The sequence below is a fragment of the Sceloporus undulatus genome, chromosome 9, assembly GCF_019175285.1.
Source record: "Sceloporus undulatus isolate JIND9_A2432 ecotype Alabama chromosome 9, SceUnd_v1.1, whole genome shotgun sequence".
NCBI lineage: Eukaryota > Metazoa > Chordata > Lepidosauria > Squamata > Phrynosomatidae > Sceloporus > Sceloporus undulatus.
Window position 1 is genome coordinate 34,194,874 of NC_056530.1, and position 17,102 is coordinate 34,211,975.

The following is a 17,102-nucleotide window of genomic DNA, read 5'->3' on the forward strand; positions in this document are numbered from 1 at the left end:
TCTGTTGACCACATGAGAAGAGAGTGCCAGATTCTCAGTAGATTAGCATGGTGGTTCCCAGTCTCCCCTCATTTCCATGCTTTAGATGACAGCTCCCAGAAGCCCCAACCAGCATGGCCAGTGCCAGGAATTCTTGAGAGTTGATGCCCAAATTGTCTCAAGGGCCAAAAGTTGATAGCCAGTGAGAGCTTGTTAGGTACGCTATTTGACAAAATAAGAAGCTGCTTAATAAATGGTCAGATGATTGGTTCATTTAATCTAATGGGGAATTCTTGGGACTCTAAATGTTACTAGATGCCAGTTCTTATCAGTCCCTTCCAGCCTGATCAGTAAATGGTAATTCTGCACCTTCTGGAGGACTATAGGTTCTTCATCCCTAGATTAAACCAGTATTTTCTATTTTGACTGGCATGGCTCTCCAGCCAGGATTTTTTAAAAAGACATTTCTTTTCCAAGATCTATTGACTAATTCTCATTAACTGGACCTGTTGGGAATTTAACCTAGGGTTCTTCAGTGTACAAAACAGGTCCTTTGCCAAAGGATTATGTACTGTCCGCTCTTGAGCTACTTGTGTAAGGGCCAGTAGTTGCAGTGATGAAAGGATGCTTGAGCATGTGTGCAAAACACATCACTAGGCCACTAGCAGGGATTTTGGCTGGATAGGAGGAAGGTCTGATGATGTAGTGAATCTACGTAGTCAAATCAGGACTTTGAAAATCACCAGAAGTTTGATCATCCAGATGCCTAAACATTTGGTGCCAGGCTCTTAGCAGTTGGAAAGAATTGTTGCATCCTTTGGATTATCATTCCCTTGTTTTAGTTAAATTGCTTGTTTGGCCCACAAAGTGAAGGTACCTAAAAACAATTCCGTAGGCCTGGCTACTAAGAATACATGCCAGAGGCATAAATCTTTCTGTCTGGGTGGTTTTTTGACCTGTGGTAATAACATCTCTGTAACAGAAAGGAATCCTGTGGCACCTTAAAGACTACCAGATTTATTGAAGCATAAGCTTTAATGGCTGTAGTCCACAAAAGTTTATGCTGTAATAAATCTTCCTGTCTGAATGCCACAAGGCTCTTTTTTTGTTCTTGTATTCATAGTCACGTGGCTTCTTCTTTAGCACTTGCCAAATTGCCAGCTATTTTGAAGTATTTTTTTTAAAAAAGTAAAAAAATATGCATCATAGGTTTGTTTTTTTCCTGCAATCAAATATATTCAGATTGCCTTTAAAGCAGGGTTGGCTGCTTTAAAACTTGGTTTTAATCAAATGACTTAAAAAACCCCACCTCATTTTAAAAATATTATTCATATATATTTTTTAAAGTCTAGCTATTATTACTATTTTTCAACCCTCTTACTAGAAAAACAATGATTGTTTGAATTTAAATATTTTAACTTTAGCAGTTTATTGGCAGTTATTCATGGTTAGAACAGTATCATGTCAGATTCTTCTTTTTAATCACTTCTTAATCACTTTATTTTACAACGCAAGAGATGCCATTCAGAAACAGATTCTTTGGCCCAAAACACACTGCAGAAATCACCCAGTTTATGATGTTATTTACACAGCCACCATGGAATCCTTTTGGGGGATTAGGAACAGTTTATCAGTTCAAAAAGATAAAATTTAAAAGCTCCAGCCCTAGCTTCCATTTTTGCAAGACTGTTACAGCTGAGTGCAACACTCTTAATGGGTTAAGTTTGAAAAACAGGAGGAGAAAACAGGCTGTCTTGGTTAGTCCAGTTCTGGGAATTTCCTGAGGAATTCCATTACGATGAGTGAGCTGACTTGGATTTGATGAGAAACAGCCTTAATTAGGAGGAAAACAGAGACGTTTTAGGCTGGAGCCCACCGAGTGCCATCTCTGAATCATTGCGTTTCTGCTAGTGCATTTAATTGGTGAGTCAGATGAAAATGTATCACTTTCAGTAAGTGCGTTTCCCACAATTGGAAACAGCTGTTTTCTTTGTAGAAGCAGCTTTTCGCTCAGCCCTTGGCACATTCTATTTTTGTTGTTGCCACATCTCAGGCATGTCATGCAAAGGGCCCTGAAGGGCTACATTTAAGCTGCAGCAACAGCATCACATCTGGAGCTATAAGGTAGAAGTCACTATAAGCTGCCCACCAAAGTGTGTGCTTAGTTCCATCACAAATGTGCCTTCGTAATGTATGAAGAGACCCATGATTTGATATTTTAGGGTTTTTTTTACATGAACACATTCCTTATTTTAATCAGTTATAAAACTGGAATTGATGCAAATAACAGCCGCCCAACTCCACACATGTATCCCCTGCCAAACTTTCTATTTTGAGTTTACAGACCCCACCTTGAAGTATTAGTGCACAGTTTCCTCAGCAGAAAAGGTCACCTTAGACCCTAAAATATGTGGGGGGTTGTTGCTTTGTATAGGATGAAAGTTGGCTTTCTTTTGAGAACCAAACAGCATTTATAGTTTTTTGTGGGTTTTTCGGGCTATGTGGCCATGTGCTAGAAGAGTTTCTTCCTGGCGTTTCACCAGCATCTGTGGCTGGCACCTTCAGAGAAACAGCATTTAATGGGAGCAACTACTTTCAATCTCAGTGGTGCTGAGATTCACCTTTTTGGTGATCCTTTTTTGTTGCCCTTGGTCAGGAAAAAAAATTAAGAGACATGATGGAAGTAAGGGGAAATAAAGCAAAAACTTGGTGTGTAAGCCACACAGGTTTGGGGCACATACAACAGTGGAGTAGGAAAACTGAGAAAGTGACACATATTAAACGATATACCAGGTATGCTTTCATTTGAAGCATTAATAACATAGAAGTATGGAAAAGGATGTGGATAGGGAAATGTAGCAGCAGTGGGAAAATCATCAAAGGCTAGTGTTGGAGGCTGCTGGCATCTGTTTAGAAATGTTGCCTTTCACTTGCTGATCTTTTAGCTAGAACTATTTCCTCTGTTTCAGTGGCCAAAGTCCATTTTGCTATTTCTGATTGCTTATTGTCATTACTGTGTATACACCTCAGAGAATTAGCATAAGTGGGGGGGAAATTAAGGGAGCCAAGTCTAAAGGAAGGGAAGAGAGCCAGCCGTGTATGAGAGAGAGAGAGAGAGTATGAATACATTGTTTGGAAGGTTGGAGACAAGGGTTGAAGCCCTGCTCACTTATGGAAACTCACTGAGTGACCTTGGGCAGGTCACACACTCTCGACCTCAGAAGAAGGCAGTGGCAAACTTCCTCTGAATAAGGCTTGCCAAGAAAACCTAAGGCCTGTTACAGACTGGCAAAATAAAGCTGCTTTGGATCTCTTTGGAGGTATGCTATTTAAATGATGCATGCATCCTAAGTATCTGCATCCGGAATCTGCACCAAAGCTGCACTCCAGTGCTTAGGAATGGAGTGTGGCTTTGGCGTGACCTCCGGACTCTTAGGACCCATGCATCATTTAAAGAGCATACATCCAAAGAGACCCCAAGCAGCTTTATTTTGGCAGTCTGTAACAGGCCTAAGATAGTGTTTACTGTTTAAGTCAAGCATTGATTTGAAAGCACATAACAACAACAAACATACTGTCATACCTACTTGTTATTCCTTTCAGATCAGCACAAAGTTAAGCAGAGACAGGTAATGTGTGATCCTCTAGAAGGCTTGGACAGCAATGCTCACCATCCTTCATTGCTAAGCACACTAGGCTATTTGAGAACTGTGATCCAAGGGCAACATTTTCCCTACCCCTGGCCAAATAATCTGACCTGTGTCCAAAACATACTGAAGAAACAATCCAGTTTGAGATTGCTTTAACTGTCCCGGCTCAGTGCTAGGGAATCCTGGGAACTGTAGTTTATTGTGGCACCCGAGCTCTCTGACAGAGAAGCCTAAATGTCTCACTAAACTAGAGTTCCCAGAATTCCCAAGTATTGAGCCAGGGTAGCTAAAGTGGTCTCAAACTGCATTATTTCTGCAGCGTGTTTTGGACCCTGGTCTCAGAACTTGGAAAAGTACATTTTTGGACTACAGCTTTCAAAATCTCCCAGCTAGCAGTGGCACATTTCTTGTCTTGGGACCCCAGAAGGGGTGGATGACATTTCATTCTACCACCATCCCAGATTTTTTTAGAAGAAAATCCAGAGTTATTTATTCATATTTATTTATTTATTTATTTATATCCCGCCTTTCTCCCAAAATGTGAATAAATGTTAAAGTTATTGCTCTACAATTGCTGTTTGATTTTGGCATGTTCAGACTTTTCCAGTTGTATTTAGATGAACAGACAGGCTTTTCAATATTTATGACTGTTACTACTGTTATTACAGTTTATTCCAGTCAGGATGATTTTAATGTGATTTTTATTGATATAAAAATGGTTGTATTTTTTAAACTTACTTTTCATTATATTATATAGAAAAGTTGTATATAAATATATTGAATAAATAAATAATGCAGTTTACCACTGGAAGAGCATACATAGAGCTTATAGACATGAGACTGTTGAACTTGAGCATCGTATGGTAGTTGTCAAAGAGTTTAAAAGCCACCTGCATTTAAATTTTCCACACTGCCTCCAAGGTGGAGCTACATTGCAGTTGTAATTCCACTTCTGTTTGGTCATTTACTTCTGCTGAGGGCCAAAAAGTGTTAAGACTAAGGCGCTTTGCTAAACCTGTTGAGCAGAGAATGGAATGTTCAGTTTCAGAATTAATTCACTGATGTTAAACGTTAGAATTTGAGAGGTTAATTTATTAACACTAGTAATTGAAATTATTTAGTTGATTAAATTATAGTTAAATTGTTTATTACCTGAAATATTAGTTCTCACAACAAACCATGGGGCATGGTATTTCTCAATTACCTTTAGGGTCATTTATTATACTGACCTCTTTAAAAGAGGTCATTTTGTTGCTTCCCCCATCCATTTTTTAAAATGGACTTTAATTGTCATGAGAGCCAACATAGTGTAGTGGTTTATGCACTGGACTATAGTTCCCACTTAGCCATGGAAATCCATTCACCTTGGATGAGTCACATATTCTCAGTTCCAGAAAACCCCATGATACTTAGGGTCTCCATAAATTGGAAACAACTTGAAGGAACACAACAATAAATAGTGGCCACAATGAGTGTTTACTGGGAATGATGTGAGTCCAGCACATTAGGTTGGGAAAGACTGTCCGGCATTTTTACATCTTGTCAATGATCATCTTCTTTTCCTTCTACTCCACCCCATCATTGCCAATATGTGTTGTTAACTTAGGCCCCAAACAGACAGGCCAAATGAAATGGCTTCCAGATGTTTTGGAGACGTGCCGTATATATGACATACACCTCCGAAGTGTCCAGAAGCCATGCTGAGGCTGTACTCTGGTCCTGTGGACTGGAGCAAAAAGGAGCCGGGGTAATGCAGCTCCTGGAAGTGTTGGTCGGCCCCACTGAGCATGGCCCGCTTCCAAAGCAGGTCGTGCAGTTGGCAGAGTTTGGACCTGCTTCGGGCCAGAGCGGACTTGGGCCGCTCCATTCCACCTGTCTGCTCCACCTACATCTCTTCAAGCAATTTGTCAGATAGTAAAAAGGAGTGATGTTAAAGGATAGTAAAGGATTTTGTGTTTATTTCAACTAGAGAACACTGATCCACTACAAATGCAGCTGGCTGCAAAGAGCAGTCAGTGAATCAGTGGTAGAGAGTTCTTAATCAGAAATGTTTAACATTTTTCATCTGCATCTCTGTAAGGCTAATTTTTAAAAAGATGATTGGACTTGTTAATTTTGTTGTCTATCTGTATTTCACATGGCATTTGAAATGTTTTGAACAAGGGTTCAGGTATGAGTTGGCAGCCTAAAACATTTATTCTGACAGCCACAGCTAAAACCTCTACATCCTCCTTTCACTACCTTGAGCACCTTAAAAATGAGCTTAATAGCTTCATCTTAACCCCTCAAAACGTGCTGGCCAATTGGCCGTAATAAAGTTATTAATTAATTAACCCCTCAAAGAGCAGGGATTGGTAGAAAGCAGAAGAGGGGAATGGGGATGATGATGATGATTTATTTCTTACCTGCCTCTCACCAAGGCTCAAAGAGTGTGGTACAACATATATTAAAATACAATATACAACAAAACACATGGAGTCATTTAAACACGTGGTTTAAAACCATGAACACGGGATTAAGAAGGAACAACAAAGGAGGAAATGGGAAGAAGAAGAACACTGGCTTGATAGTATGAAAGAAACTTTAGTGCTTGAGGACCATCCACCAAGTAAACAGATCAAACGCATTATATTCCGTTTCTCCATTCCAGTTTAGGACTCAGATTAGCACTGGCGTGCTACAGTTTTGTTGTGATGTTGCTGTTGCCCTTTATTGACATCAGTGAAGGGCAGGTAAAGGGTATGTTTCTTTCTGACTTGGTTTTTCTCCTTCATCAGGAACGCTTCCAACACAGGACAAACTCTTGCAGAGGCCAACAGAAGGCACAAGCTGCAGTCCTTCCAGAAAGAGATCCTCGTCTGAAAGCACATCTTCTACAGGTAAATAACACTTCTAAAAGTCTGAGTTGCTTTTCCCCCCTACTTATAGATAGTCCAGCAGAGATACCAATCTAGGTCAACCCAGTCAAAAATCCACCAAATACAGTAGTGATATTTTTATTAGCCAACCAAAATGCACAATATACATGTTGCAAGCTTTGCTAAATGGCCAACACGGCTACCTCTGGATGTAATCTAGGTCAGCCTTTAAGCAGGTTATTGTTCATGGGAGTATACCCACTGATTCCAGGTAGGCCTTTCTAGCTACCAAACACATCCAAAGGCCAACATTCAGAACACAAAGGCATGTGTGCAGGGGTATCAGATTTTCCCCGTTCCATTTTTAAAATTATTTTCATACATTGTACCATTTACACACTTGGCTATACTCAAACCCTTGTTCTATTATATTAAGCTTAATTTGTTTTGAGCAAGACTGTGTTGACAGGCATAGGAGTAACAGTCAGATACTGGTGTAGATTTTGTTGCTGCTATAGAATGGCATTTTTATGCCAAATATGTTTGCTTAATTCTGATGCATTTATATTTTGCAGCAAGTGGTTTTTTAATTTGCTTTTTACTTGTGAGTTGTTGTCAGGCACAGAAGAACTGGGAGTTGAAGGTAAAAGTCCTGTTATACAAACAGGTGCTGGAGCCCCCTAAAACTTTATTGACAACTGTCTGCCCCGCCCAGAACTATGCCATACCAAAGAGCAGACAATGGCACCCAGAGCTGGAGGACCCCTTGAGGGATGCCAAACAGAAGGCCTTGGTCCTGAGAAATCAGTACCACACAGTACTGTACCGAGAGATCAAATTCATGCAGACAAGGTCCAGCAGTCAGCAGATTAATAATGATGATGATGATGATGATGATGATGTTTATTTATATACTGCTTTTCCAAATTAGATCAAATTTAGATCAAAAATTAGATTGATATCAGTATGCTCAAACTCAACCAGAGTGGACTCAGCCTTGACTTCTGAAGGTGAAATCCTTGAATTTTCATCTAGGAGGATGCCCACTCTTTGACATTCTCCATCCCCTAAGACAATGGATGTGACACATACAGATCCATTTCCTCATGATCGACCAATAGCCAGGATTCTGTCTCTGCCCCTGAGAAGACACAGAAGTGTATTCCTCTTCTCAGTCTCCATCGCTTATTCATCATAATAAATCTTCTCACAGAGAACATTGAGATATAGACAGAAGGTACTGACATGAGTCATTTGACAGCCAGTACTGATGCTTACTCTGATATCAACTTTGTTGCTCCCTGTGACATTTCATTAACCAAAGTTGTTCTATAACCTGGAATCCTCCACCTACTGCATTTGCTCTCCTGGTCACCTTGGAATCCTGTATGACCAGTTGTCTATAAACAACCTTACTGGTCCAGGAGATCCCCAATTCATCTGTACCCATCCAACCGGCCTCCGCATCTTGAACTTGACTGATTGAATTTGAGCATTGCTGACCGCCTTGATGAATGGAGCCATGGCAGACCTGTCCAGCCTGAACACCCTGCTCCTCACTGCCTGACTTCCTCCTGTCCATGTGAGGTCTCTTTCCCTGCAGGACAGGCCTCTTCCTCCTCCCTCTTGACAACAATCACCTCATTCACACACTTCACAGTGTTCTGGAGATGAGGAGTCTGATGAGGACTATGATGCATATATCAGCTGTTTCGCTTCTTCTTATGTGTTCAAACACTACTTGACATCCCCAACAGTTGATGTCAGAGCCTTTTCCAAGTGTGTCCTTTGCACGGCTCACACCCTGGACCTCAAGGTCAGACAACAGGAATCAGAACCATTGGATCCAGTTTACAAGAAGATCCAATCTACGGCTCCAACTCTGGTTTCCATCCCGCTCCTGCTTTCTTTACTGAAGATCTATTGCAAATCTGGGTGGCTCTGTTATCTATCCTTTCGACGTCAAAGAAGATTGACAACTTGTACCAAGTGATAGATATGAGCTCCTCACGGCTTCTTGAACACCCATAACCCAATTCTGCGGTAATCAAAGCCTCCTAACCCAAGTCGTTTTGAAAGCCTCACTCGACATCATCAGACAAAGAGGGCTGAAAGCTGGACCTTGCAGCCAAAGTTCCATTCCGCCACTGCCCTCAGCCTCTGAATAGCTAATTATTTGGCTTGCACGGTGGCATATCAATAGAACTTGTGGAAATGGGCTTGTCCTCTTTTTGACAAGCTACCCGATGATGAAAAGTGCCTGGCAAATGCCCTATAATTGGAGGCACACGCTCAAGCAGGGCAGCAGATTAACTTGGCCTGCCATATTGCCGACTGCTCCAACAAAGTAATTTCTGGCTTAGTGGCTCTTGGGACATGCTTGGCTATGAGCCTTAGGACTTTCTACTCAGGCTAGAGCCACCATCCAAGATTTACCTTTGGTCAAATCTGGCCTCTTCAACACAGAAACTGACTCGAAACTTGAACATGCTCAAAAGATGAGAGTGACTATGGGAAAGTATGACCTCTCATCATCCCCTCATACCTCTTCAACTCACAGATATATTTGGCACCATTCCTCCTTGGATCAGCGAAAAGCTTTCAGACCCACTTATCCTAGAAGATGTTTTCCTTCCCAATCTTCCTCATCTTCTGTTATAAGACTGACTATGAATTCACACTTCCATGGCTCAAGGGGGCAAGGGTGCCCCAAGAAGACATTTTGACTTGTGTGTTCACTCTCTTTCCGACGTCTTATGACCTTTCAGTGACAGATTGGCCCAATTCCAATCTACGTGAGCCTTGATCACCACAGATACCTCGATCCTCAATATCACTGAAAGGGGTTATGCCATAGAGTTCGAGGAGTTCCCCCCCATGGGAGTTCTCCATGTAACTCCCCTGTCTGATGTGCTTCTTGAAGAGGTGCACACTACTCCTCAAAGGGGCCATTGAACCCGTCCCCTCATCCAAGTTTCATAGAGCCGCCTTCTCTCAGTACTTCATAGTGAGCAAGAAAGATGGTAGTTTTCAACCCATTCTGGACCTCAGAGGTGTCAGTACCTTCAACCCTCACAAAAGATTCAGAATGACATTCCTACCATTGATAGTGCCACTGCTTCAAACCCACAACTAATTCGCCACTCTAGACCTCAAGAATGCCTATTCCATTTAGGAATTTGAGATTCCCACCAGTGATTCTTCTCCTTCACAGTCGGGAAAAGGGCATTTTGATTTCAAATATTTCTATTCAGCCTCTCCAAAGCGCCTCACATTTTCATGAAGTGCATGACCATAGTTGCATTTTGGCTACAATAGTGGTCTTCCCCTAGTAGCAGACTCCCCATGCACACTAACCTATCATATCTTATTCTTTAACTGTATTAAACTCAGTTGACCTCATGTTCAACAAAGAGAAGTCTCCTCTTTTGCCCAGCCAAGAACTGAGTTAATCGGAACCGTGATAAATTTAGGATTGGAAAAGGCACATGTGCCGGCAGACTGCTTCCAAAATCTGGTTGATGCTATGCTCCATTTCCACCATTCCAAGTGCCTTCAAGCTCATCGAGTCTTCATGCTTTTGGTCTATCTTGCTTTCATGACAGGGGTTATACTCTTCTACCACCTTTGCATGCATTCTGTACAGTCATGGTTCCTCACCATATTCAACACACTCAGGGTTCGTCTGTCAAAACTATTCCTGATGCCATGGCAATCATTGGCCTTTCAACCCTTTCGACATTCGTGTTATGATCTCCTTCCGCACACCTCCACCGAGGCTCATCACCATGGACACGTGGGGGGCTGAATTCAAAAGTTGGATAGTCAAAGAACACTGGTCCCAGGACATGTCCTCCTTTCACATCAATGCCCTTGAACTTCTGGCAATACAAAAAGCACTCAAGGCTTTCAGGATATACCTTGGAGGCTGCTCAATACAAATCCTCATGGACAACATCACAGCCATGTTTTACATCAACAAACAAGAAGACATGATGTCTCACTGCCTCATTGAATTGATCCTCCAGATCTGGTACTGGTACGCAGGGACATATCTATCTATGCCCTCCACCTCCAAGATGAGGACAATGTGCTAGCAGACCAATTCAGTTGTTCCCTGGACTATTGGCACGAATGGACCCTCCATCCTGAAGTTCTTCAAGGAACCTTTTGATAATGGGGCATGCCTGTAGATCTTTTCACACCCACCTCAACACTTGCTACTCCTAGTTCTGCTCCAGGACAGCAGGGAAGGGCTCTCTAGGAGACACCTTCCTCTTCCACTGAGGTCGACAACTCCTGTATGAAGATAGAACAAGACCAAGCCGGTTTCTTTCTCATGACATCATGGTGGCCGAGACAGCCTTGATTCGCCTCTCTGCTTCACCTGGCAACACGTTCCATCTCCCCCTCCACGCTAGCAAACTGACCATTCACAGTGGTCAGGTTTGACACCTGGACCACCAAGCGCTCCAGCTCATGGCAAGGAGGATTCTTTCTTAATGAACTTCCCGACTTCAATCCAATGAATCATCCTTGTACCCCACAAGCCTTCCACACAGAAGTCCTACGCCTTCAAATGGAAGAAGTTTCAGACCTTCCTAATGGCTTCAGGGTTGTCCCCCTCGAGGGTTCAAACCCATTACATCCTCAAATTCCTCTTATCCTTACATGATGTGGACCTCCCCCTCTCCTCAGTGAAATGTTAATTTGCTTCCATCACCTGAGAACTGCAGCGTATGGGACATTCCTCTTGCTTTCAGGACCCAATCATCAAGGCATTCCTTAAAGGATACCTCCATTTATATCTCCTGGTCTCCAGCCCGATGCCAGCATGGAGCCTCGAATTGGTACTTTTTCAACTCTTGAGGAGACCATTCGAACCCTTGGCCACATACGACCTTAGGCTCCTCTCTTGGAAAACAGTCTTTCTGGTGACAGTTACTTCAGTGCAGTGGGCCTTCATGTTGAACCCCCCCCCCTTATTTCCAGTTCCATTGAGACAAGGTGGTCCCACGACTGGACATCTCCTCCTTCCCAAAGGTGGTTTCTGCCTTCCAACTAAATCATGACATCGTGCTTCCTGCCTTCATGCAGAATCCTACGTCTTGCCTTTGAGCAACTGCTCTATTCCCTTGGTGTTCAAAGAGCCCTATGTTGCCAGAATCTCAAATTCAAGGAAAACCACTAGACTTTTTGTGTGCTACTTGAATTGGACGCTGGGCCTACCAGTGTCTTCTCAATGTTTCTCAAAATGGGTGGTCTCGACCATCTGCATAGCATATGAGCTGGCCAAGTAGGAACCCTCTCCTTCTATCTGGGCTCTTTCTACGAGGGCGGTAGCTACCTCTTCAGCCTTCCTTTCTGGTGTACTACTGGACGAAGTTTGCTGTGTGGGTGCGTGGTCCCAGCCTTTGATATTTGTCTCCCATTATAGACTGGATGTTTACTCCAGAGCAGATGCATCCTTTGGGAGAGCTGTTCTCCTGTCCGTCTGAAGTGACAGCTCCTACCTCTCCTATGCCAGCAGAACAAGCTACTGCTATTAAAAGTGAAATCATTACTTCAGCTGTCTTTAAATTTATGTATTTAAGTGACTTTCACAAGTTCATTGGTGTGACTTTCTTTAAAATATCAGCAGCAAACATATATTTCTTGAATGGTTGCCCCTTAGTTGTGAAATATAGGTGGATGATTGCTTGATGCCCATATCATAGCTAACTCCTCTTCCTCAGCATTGCAAGGTTTGGCCCTGGTACCAGATACAGGTACTGACAATATTTGCAAGAAAATGAGCTGGAGAGAGTGCTTGTCCCTTTTAATGCTTGTATTTTGATTCTGTAAGTGTGTAGTTCTGTTTTTCAGAGCTCACTCAGTTCCTTCCAGATTTCAACAGCATCAGCAATAAAACAGCTGTTTTTCTGTATTTTGTTTAAAGCTTCAGAAAGGATGCTCAGCATATCTTCAACATTTCTCTTAAGCCCAATGTTGAGGATTTTGGCTGTGTCACAGTGCCATCTATTTTGTCTCTAGAATTAGAGAGTTGGAAGAGACATCAAGGGCCATCCATTTCAGTCCCGTGATGCAGGAACTCACAGTCAAAGCACCCCCAACAGATGGCCATCCAGCTGCTGTTTAAAAACACCAAAAGAAGAAAACTACCACACTCCGAAGGAGTCTGTTCCAAACTGTTCTCAATTTTGTTCACAAACCGTCATCAGAATAGGCCAGTTCTTGATACACTGCTCCAAACAGTCCACTACAGAGCTCCATCTAACACAGACACAGATGCACAGTTTTGAGAACTGTTAAACCAAGCATCTGTTGTACTATTGTCTAGATAGAAAAATTGCCCAATAATCTTACAGAAACTTCTGAAAGAGCATGACAAGGTGAATTAATTAATGAAATTCATTTACCAAAATTTTAAAACATTGCACGAATATACATTCTCATACTACTTAATTAAAAACTAATCCCAATTTCATTATGAATAACCTCTGGACCATAATAATCTTAAACAGAAAAGTTTAAATAGATTTTTCCTCAAAAAGCATTTAATTTTTTAAAAATCCAATTTAAGCCTAATTTAATTTTAAAAAAACCACATTGATTTTTATGTTCTCTGGGTGGTGTACCCACAAGGAACCCCAGGAAAACCCCAGGAAAATTCACTAGCCTTTAAGGAGTGCTGTGATAGATTGGCAGTAGACAACCCTTGAAAATAGAAGACTTGTTAGAAGCTTAGCCTGATGAGCTAATTGCACCCCCCTATTTTTAAGATGACAGACCAGGATTCTGATATTCATATTTGAATAACTTCCCAAATACACTACTGTAGATGTTCTTTACTTATGTTTGCCATTGAAAAGTGTCTTGAACTGAAATTGGTCCAAAATGGTGCTATGAAAATTTGGAATGGGGCTGGCATGACAGCTGCAACGTACTATATTGTCTTCATTTCCAGGCCAATTTCAATGTCTCAGCTCTTATTGCTAAGGCTGTAAAGAATCTGGGATCATATTGCCTTATGAATGTCTTTCCTCCATTGAGGCAGATCAGTATCCTGTTTCATCTTCACTTGCTAGTTTTGTTTCAGCAAAAGTATAAAAGACAGGGTCTTTTCAGGCACGGTGATGTCATGAAAGCATGCCCTTACCAGTGAAGCCTAGTAAGTAAAACGTAGGCTTCCTTACATTGCTTCTTTTCTGTTTTTCAGTGGCTGGGGTACCTGCACGAAATACAAGATTAGGGACAACAATGGAAGATCCTGTTGATAATTTGTTGCAGCGCATGGCTCAGCATGAAAGCCAGAGTGGACTGAACAAAACCTTTGAGACTGCCATGGCAAGTGTACCTGCTGCACCCTTGGGGAGTCCCAGTCAGAGCCCCAGCAGGGAGAAGAGCAGTACCCTGTTGATACCTGGCGACTCAGGCAGTGATGGCCTCTCACTTTCAGATCAGTTGTCAATCAGCTACTCCCCACATCACTTCAAGAGGAGCATGGTGGAAGCTATGCAATGCCAGGCAAGGAAAATGTGCAATTATGACAAGATTTTGGCCACTAAGAAAAATCTGGACCATGTAAACAAAATCCTCAAAGCCAAGAAATTACAGAGGCAGGCACGGACTGGCAATAACTTTGTGAAGCGCCGACCTGGCAGGCCTAGGAAATACCCCTTGCCATCGGTAGTTTCATCACATGCTGTTCAAGTGAACCGGTTTGTCAGCCAAGAACTTGAGAGTACAGACCAAGGCTGCTTGCTGCACTGTGGTCCTGATACTGTCACAGATGCAATAGAATCAGTGGTTCAGGGAGTTAATGTGAAGGGCTGGAAGAGGAAGAGATGGCTGGAAGAGGAACAGGCCAGGAAAAGGCAAAAACCTTTGCCAGAGGACGAACAGGAGAGCAATAAAAGGTAATTTCCCTTGAATAGTGCTAGCTCAGTGAATTTCAGAATTGATGGGATAAAGACAGTTTCTAGCTCATAAATGTTTAAATAAATAAGTAAATGTCTTACCAGTCTGACCACAGTGTATTTTTGTAGTATAATTGTTTTAAATTCCACTTCCCATAATTTCTTACTATTGGCTATGCTGGTAGGGGCTTCAGTAGACTGTAGTCCTAATTTGAATGGCTGGTTTCGACTTACAGAGCCCTATGCGGCTCAGATCCATGTTATTTGAAGGGTCATATTTTCTCTTACAAACTAAGCCATGCTTTGAGATCTTCTTTGAAATCTGTCCCACCGCCTTCACAGATACATCTGGTGGGAACATGGAAGAGGGCCTTCTCAGTGGCTGCTCCCAATCTCTGGAACTCTTCCCAGAGAAGTTAGACTGGCATCCTTCCTACTTTTTTTTGAAGACAAGTAAAGATTTCTATTTCAACAGGCATTTGACTGTACAGTGGTACCCCGGGATACGAATGCGCCGCCTTACGAAATTTCCGGGTTACGAAAAAAATCCATTAAAAAAAACTGTTCCGGGTTACGAAGGTTATTTCGGGTTACGAAAAATTTTTTGGTGCTTTTCGGCGCTTTTTCGCATGAAATCGCGGCTTTTCCCCATTAGCGCCTATGGCATTTCGGCTTGCGAATGCTTTTTGGGTTACAAAAGCGGCGGCGGAACGAATTAATTTCGTAACCCGAGGCACCACTGTATAAGGCCTGTCTCACCTAAACAATATAGTGGATATTGCTAATTGTGCTGGTGTGTATGTGCATGTTTAATGATATATGCTGTGCAAATCTACAGTGCTATATAAATAATAATAATAATAATAATAATAATAATAACAACAACAACAACAACAAAAACAGAAACACAATGGTGGCCTTTTATTTGAACAAGCAGGGAGGCACCTACTCTTGGACTCTACTCATTATCACCATCAAGTTCGCTTTACATGTCAACTAGAAAGTTGGCTTAAATAGAAGTCCCTCACCTTCTGTGTTGATCAGACAGAGCATTTCAGAAATTTCCTAGACTCTTTGTCTTCTATGGTTGTCAAGCTTCCTTGCAGCACAGGCTATATTAGCCTACCAGACGGCCACAAAGCCAGAGCCTTCCTCTATCTGTTCTAATTCCATAAGTGTTGTTTCCACTTCATCTGCATTCTTGGCCAGTGGGCCCATTCAGACAATCTGTAGAGCAGCTATTTGGGCTCAGCCACTCACATTTATTTAAAGGTGAGACTTGATGATTGGGCTAGAGACTAGCTTGTCTGTGCTTCTTGCCAGTACAGTATAGTTAACTTCCATCCAGGTTTCTCTAGTTTGCCAGTCTCCCATATATGTGAGTCACAGAGACCATGAAGAAGAAAAGCAGGGGTGTTTTTTTTTACCTGTAACTTGTCTTTAAGTGGTCATCTGCAAACTCACACACTCCACCCATGTCCACTCTCACAATGTTTGACTTCCTTGGTTGCTGGTGGGCATGGAAATGAGCAGATTTGAGTGGGAACTGTACTGAGCACGTGTGGTACAGAGTGGGGGCAGGTCTTCAGCCTAAGAGATCTAGCTCTAGAAGTTTCTGAAACTGGTCTGCACAGGCAGAGAGGATCTTATATATGTAAATTCACAGGTGACCACTTGAAGAACCACAGTTCTTGTAAGCAGCTTGCTTTTCGCTTCCAGTTTTTGGGAAAGACTACACACTAAAGCAAGGAGCTGCTTCTGGATGTTTCTAGAAAGAGCAATGTTCCTTTTGGGAGCAAAGTACAAAATTACTGTATTTGGTCTAAGAAGTGAACAGTGTGATGCGGCAGCTAAAAAGACCAATGCAATTTTAGGCTGCATCAATAGAAGTATAGTGTCTAGATCAAGGGAAGTAATAGTGCCACAGTGCTCTGCTTTGGTCAGGCCTCACTTGGAATATTGTGTCCAGTTCTGGGCACACAATTCAAAAAGGACATTGAGAAACTGGAATGTGTCCAAAGGAGGGCGACTAAAATGGTGAAGGGTCTGGAAACCATGCCCTATGAGGAGCAACTTAGGGAGCTGGGGATGTTTAGCCTGGAGAAAAGATTAAGAGGTGACATGATAGCCCTGTTTAAATATTTGAAGGGGTGTCACATTGAGGAGGGAACAAGCTTGTTTTCTGCTGCTCCAGAGAACAGGACCAGGAACAGTGGATCCAAGCTTCAGGAAAAGAGATACCACCTCAACATTAGGAGGAACTTCGTGACAGTAAGGGCTGTTCGGCAGTGGAACAAACTCCCTCGGAGTGTAGTGGAGTCTCCTTCTTTGGAGGTCTTTAAGCAGAGGCTGGATGGCCATCTGTCAGGGATGCTTTGATTTGGATTTCCTGCATGGCAGGGGGTTGGACTGGATGGCCCTTGCAGTCTCTTCCAACTCTACGATTCTATGATTCTATGATTCTAAATTCTGAGAGTTGAAAAAACAGGCAAGAGGACATGTACTGTATTGCCCATCCCTGATCTTATCTAGAGAGCCAACCTGGTATAGTGGTTTATGAAGATCAGGGTTTGAATCCCTGAACAATCATGGAAACCCATTGGGTGACCTTTGGCAATTCACGCTTTTTCAGTTTCAGAGGATGGCAAAGGCAAGCCTCCTCTGAACAAATCTTGCCAAGAAAATCCCATGATAAA

The 17,102-nt window shown here is 42.3% G+C and overlaps 1 protein-coding gene across 1 annotated transcript in view; it reads left to right on the plus strand.

Moving 5' to 3' along the window:
• ASH1L (ASH1 like histone lysine methyltransferase) overlaps window positions 1–17,102 on the plus strand; it is a 98,887-nt gene that overhangs the window by 30,439 nt on the left and 51,346 nt on the right. Inside the window, exons 4-5 of the mRNA XM_042440786.1 lie at window positions 6,407–6,508; window positions 13,707–14,406. Of these exons, the coding sequence (XP_042296720.1) occupies window positions 6,407–6,508; window positions 13,707–14,406 (802 nt within the window). The remainder of the gene's footprint in view (window positions 1–6,406; window positions 6,509–13,706; window positions 14,407–17,102) is intronic.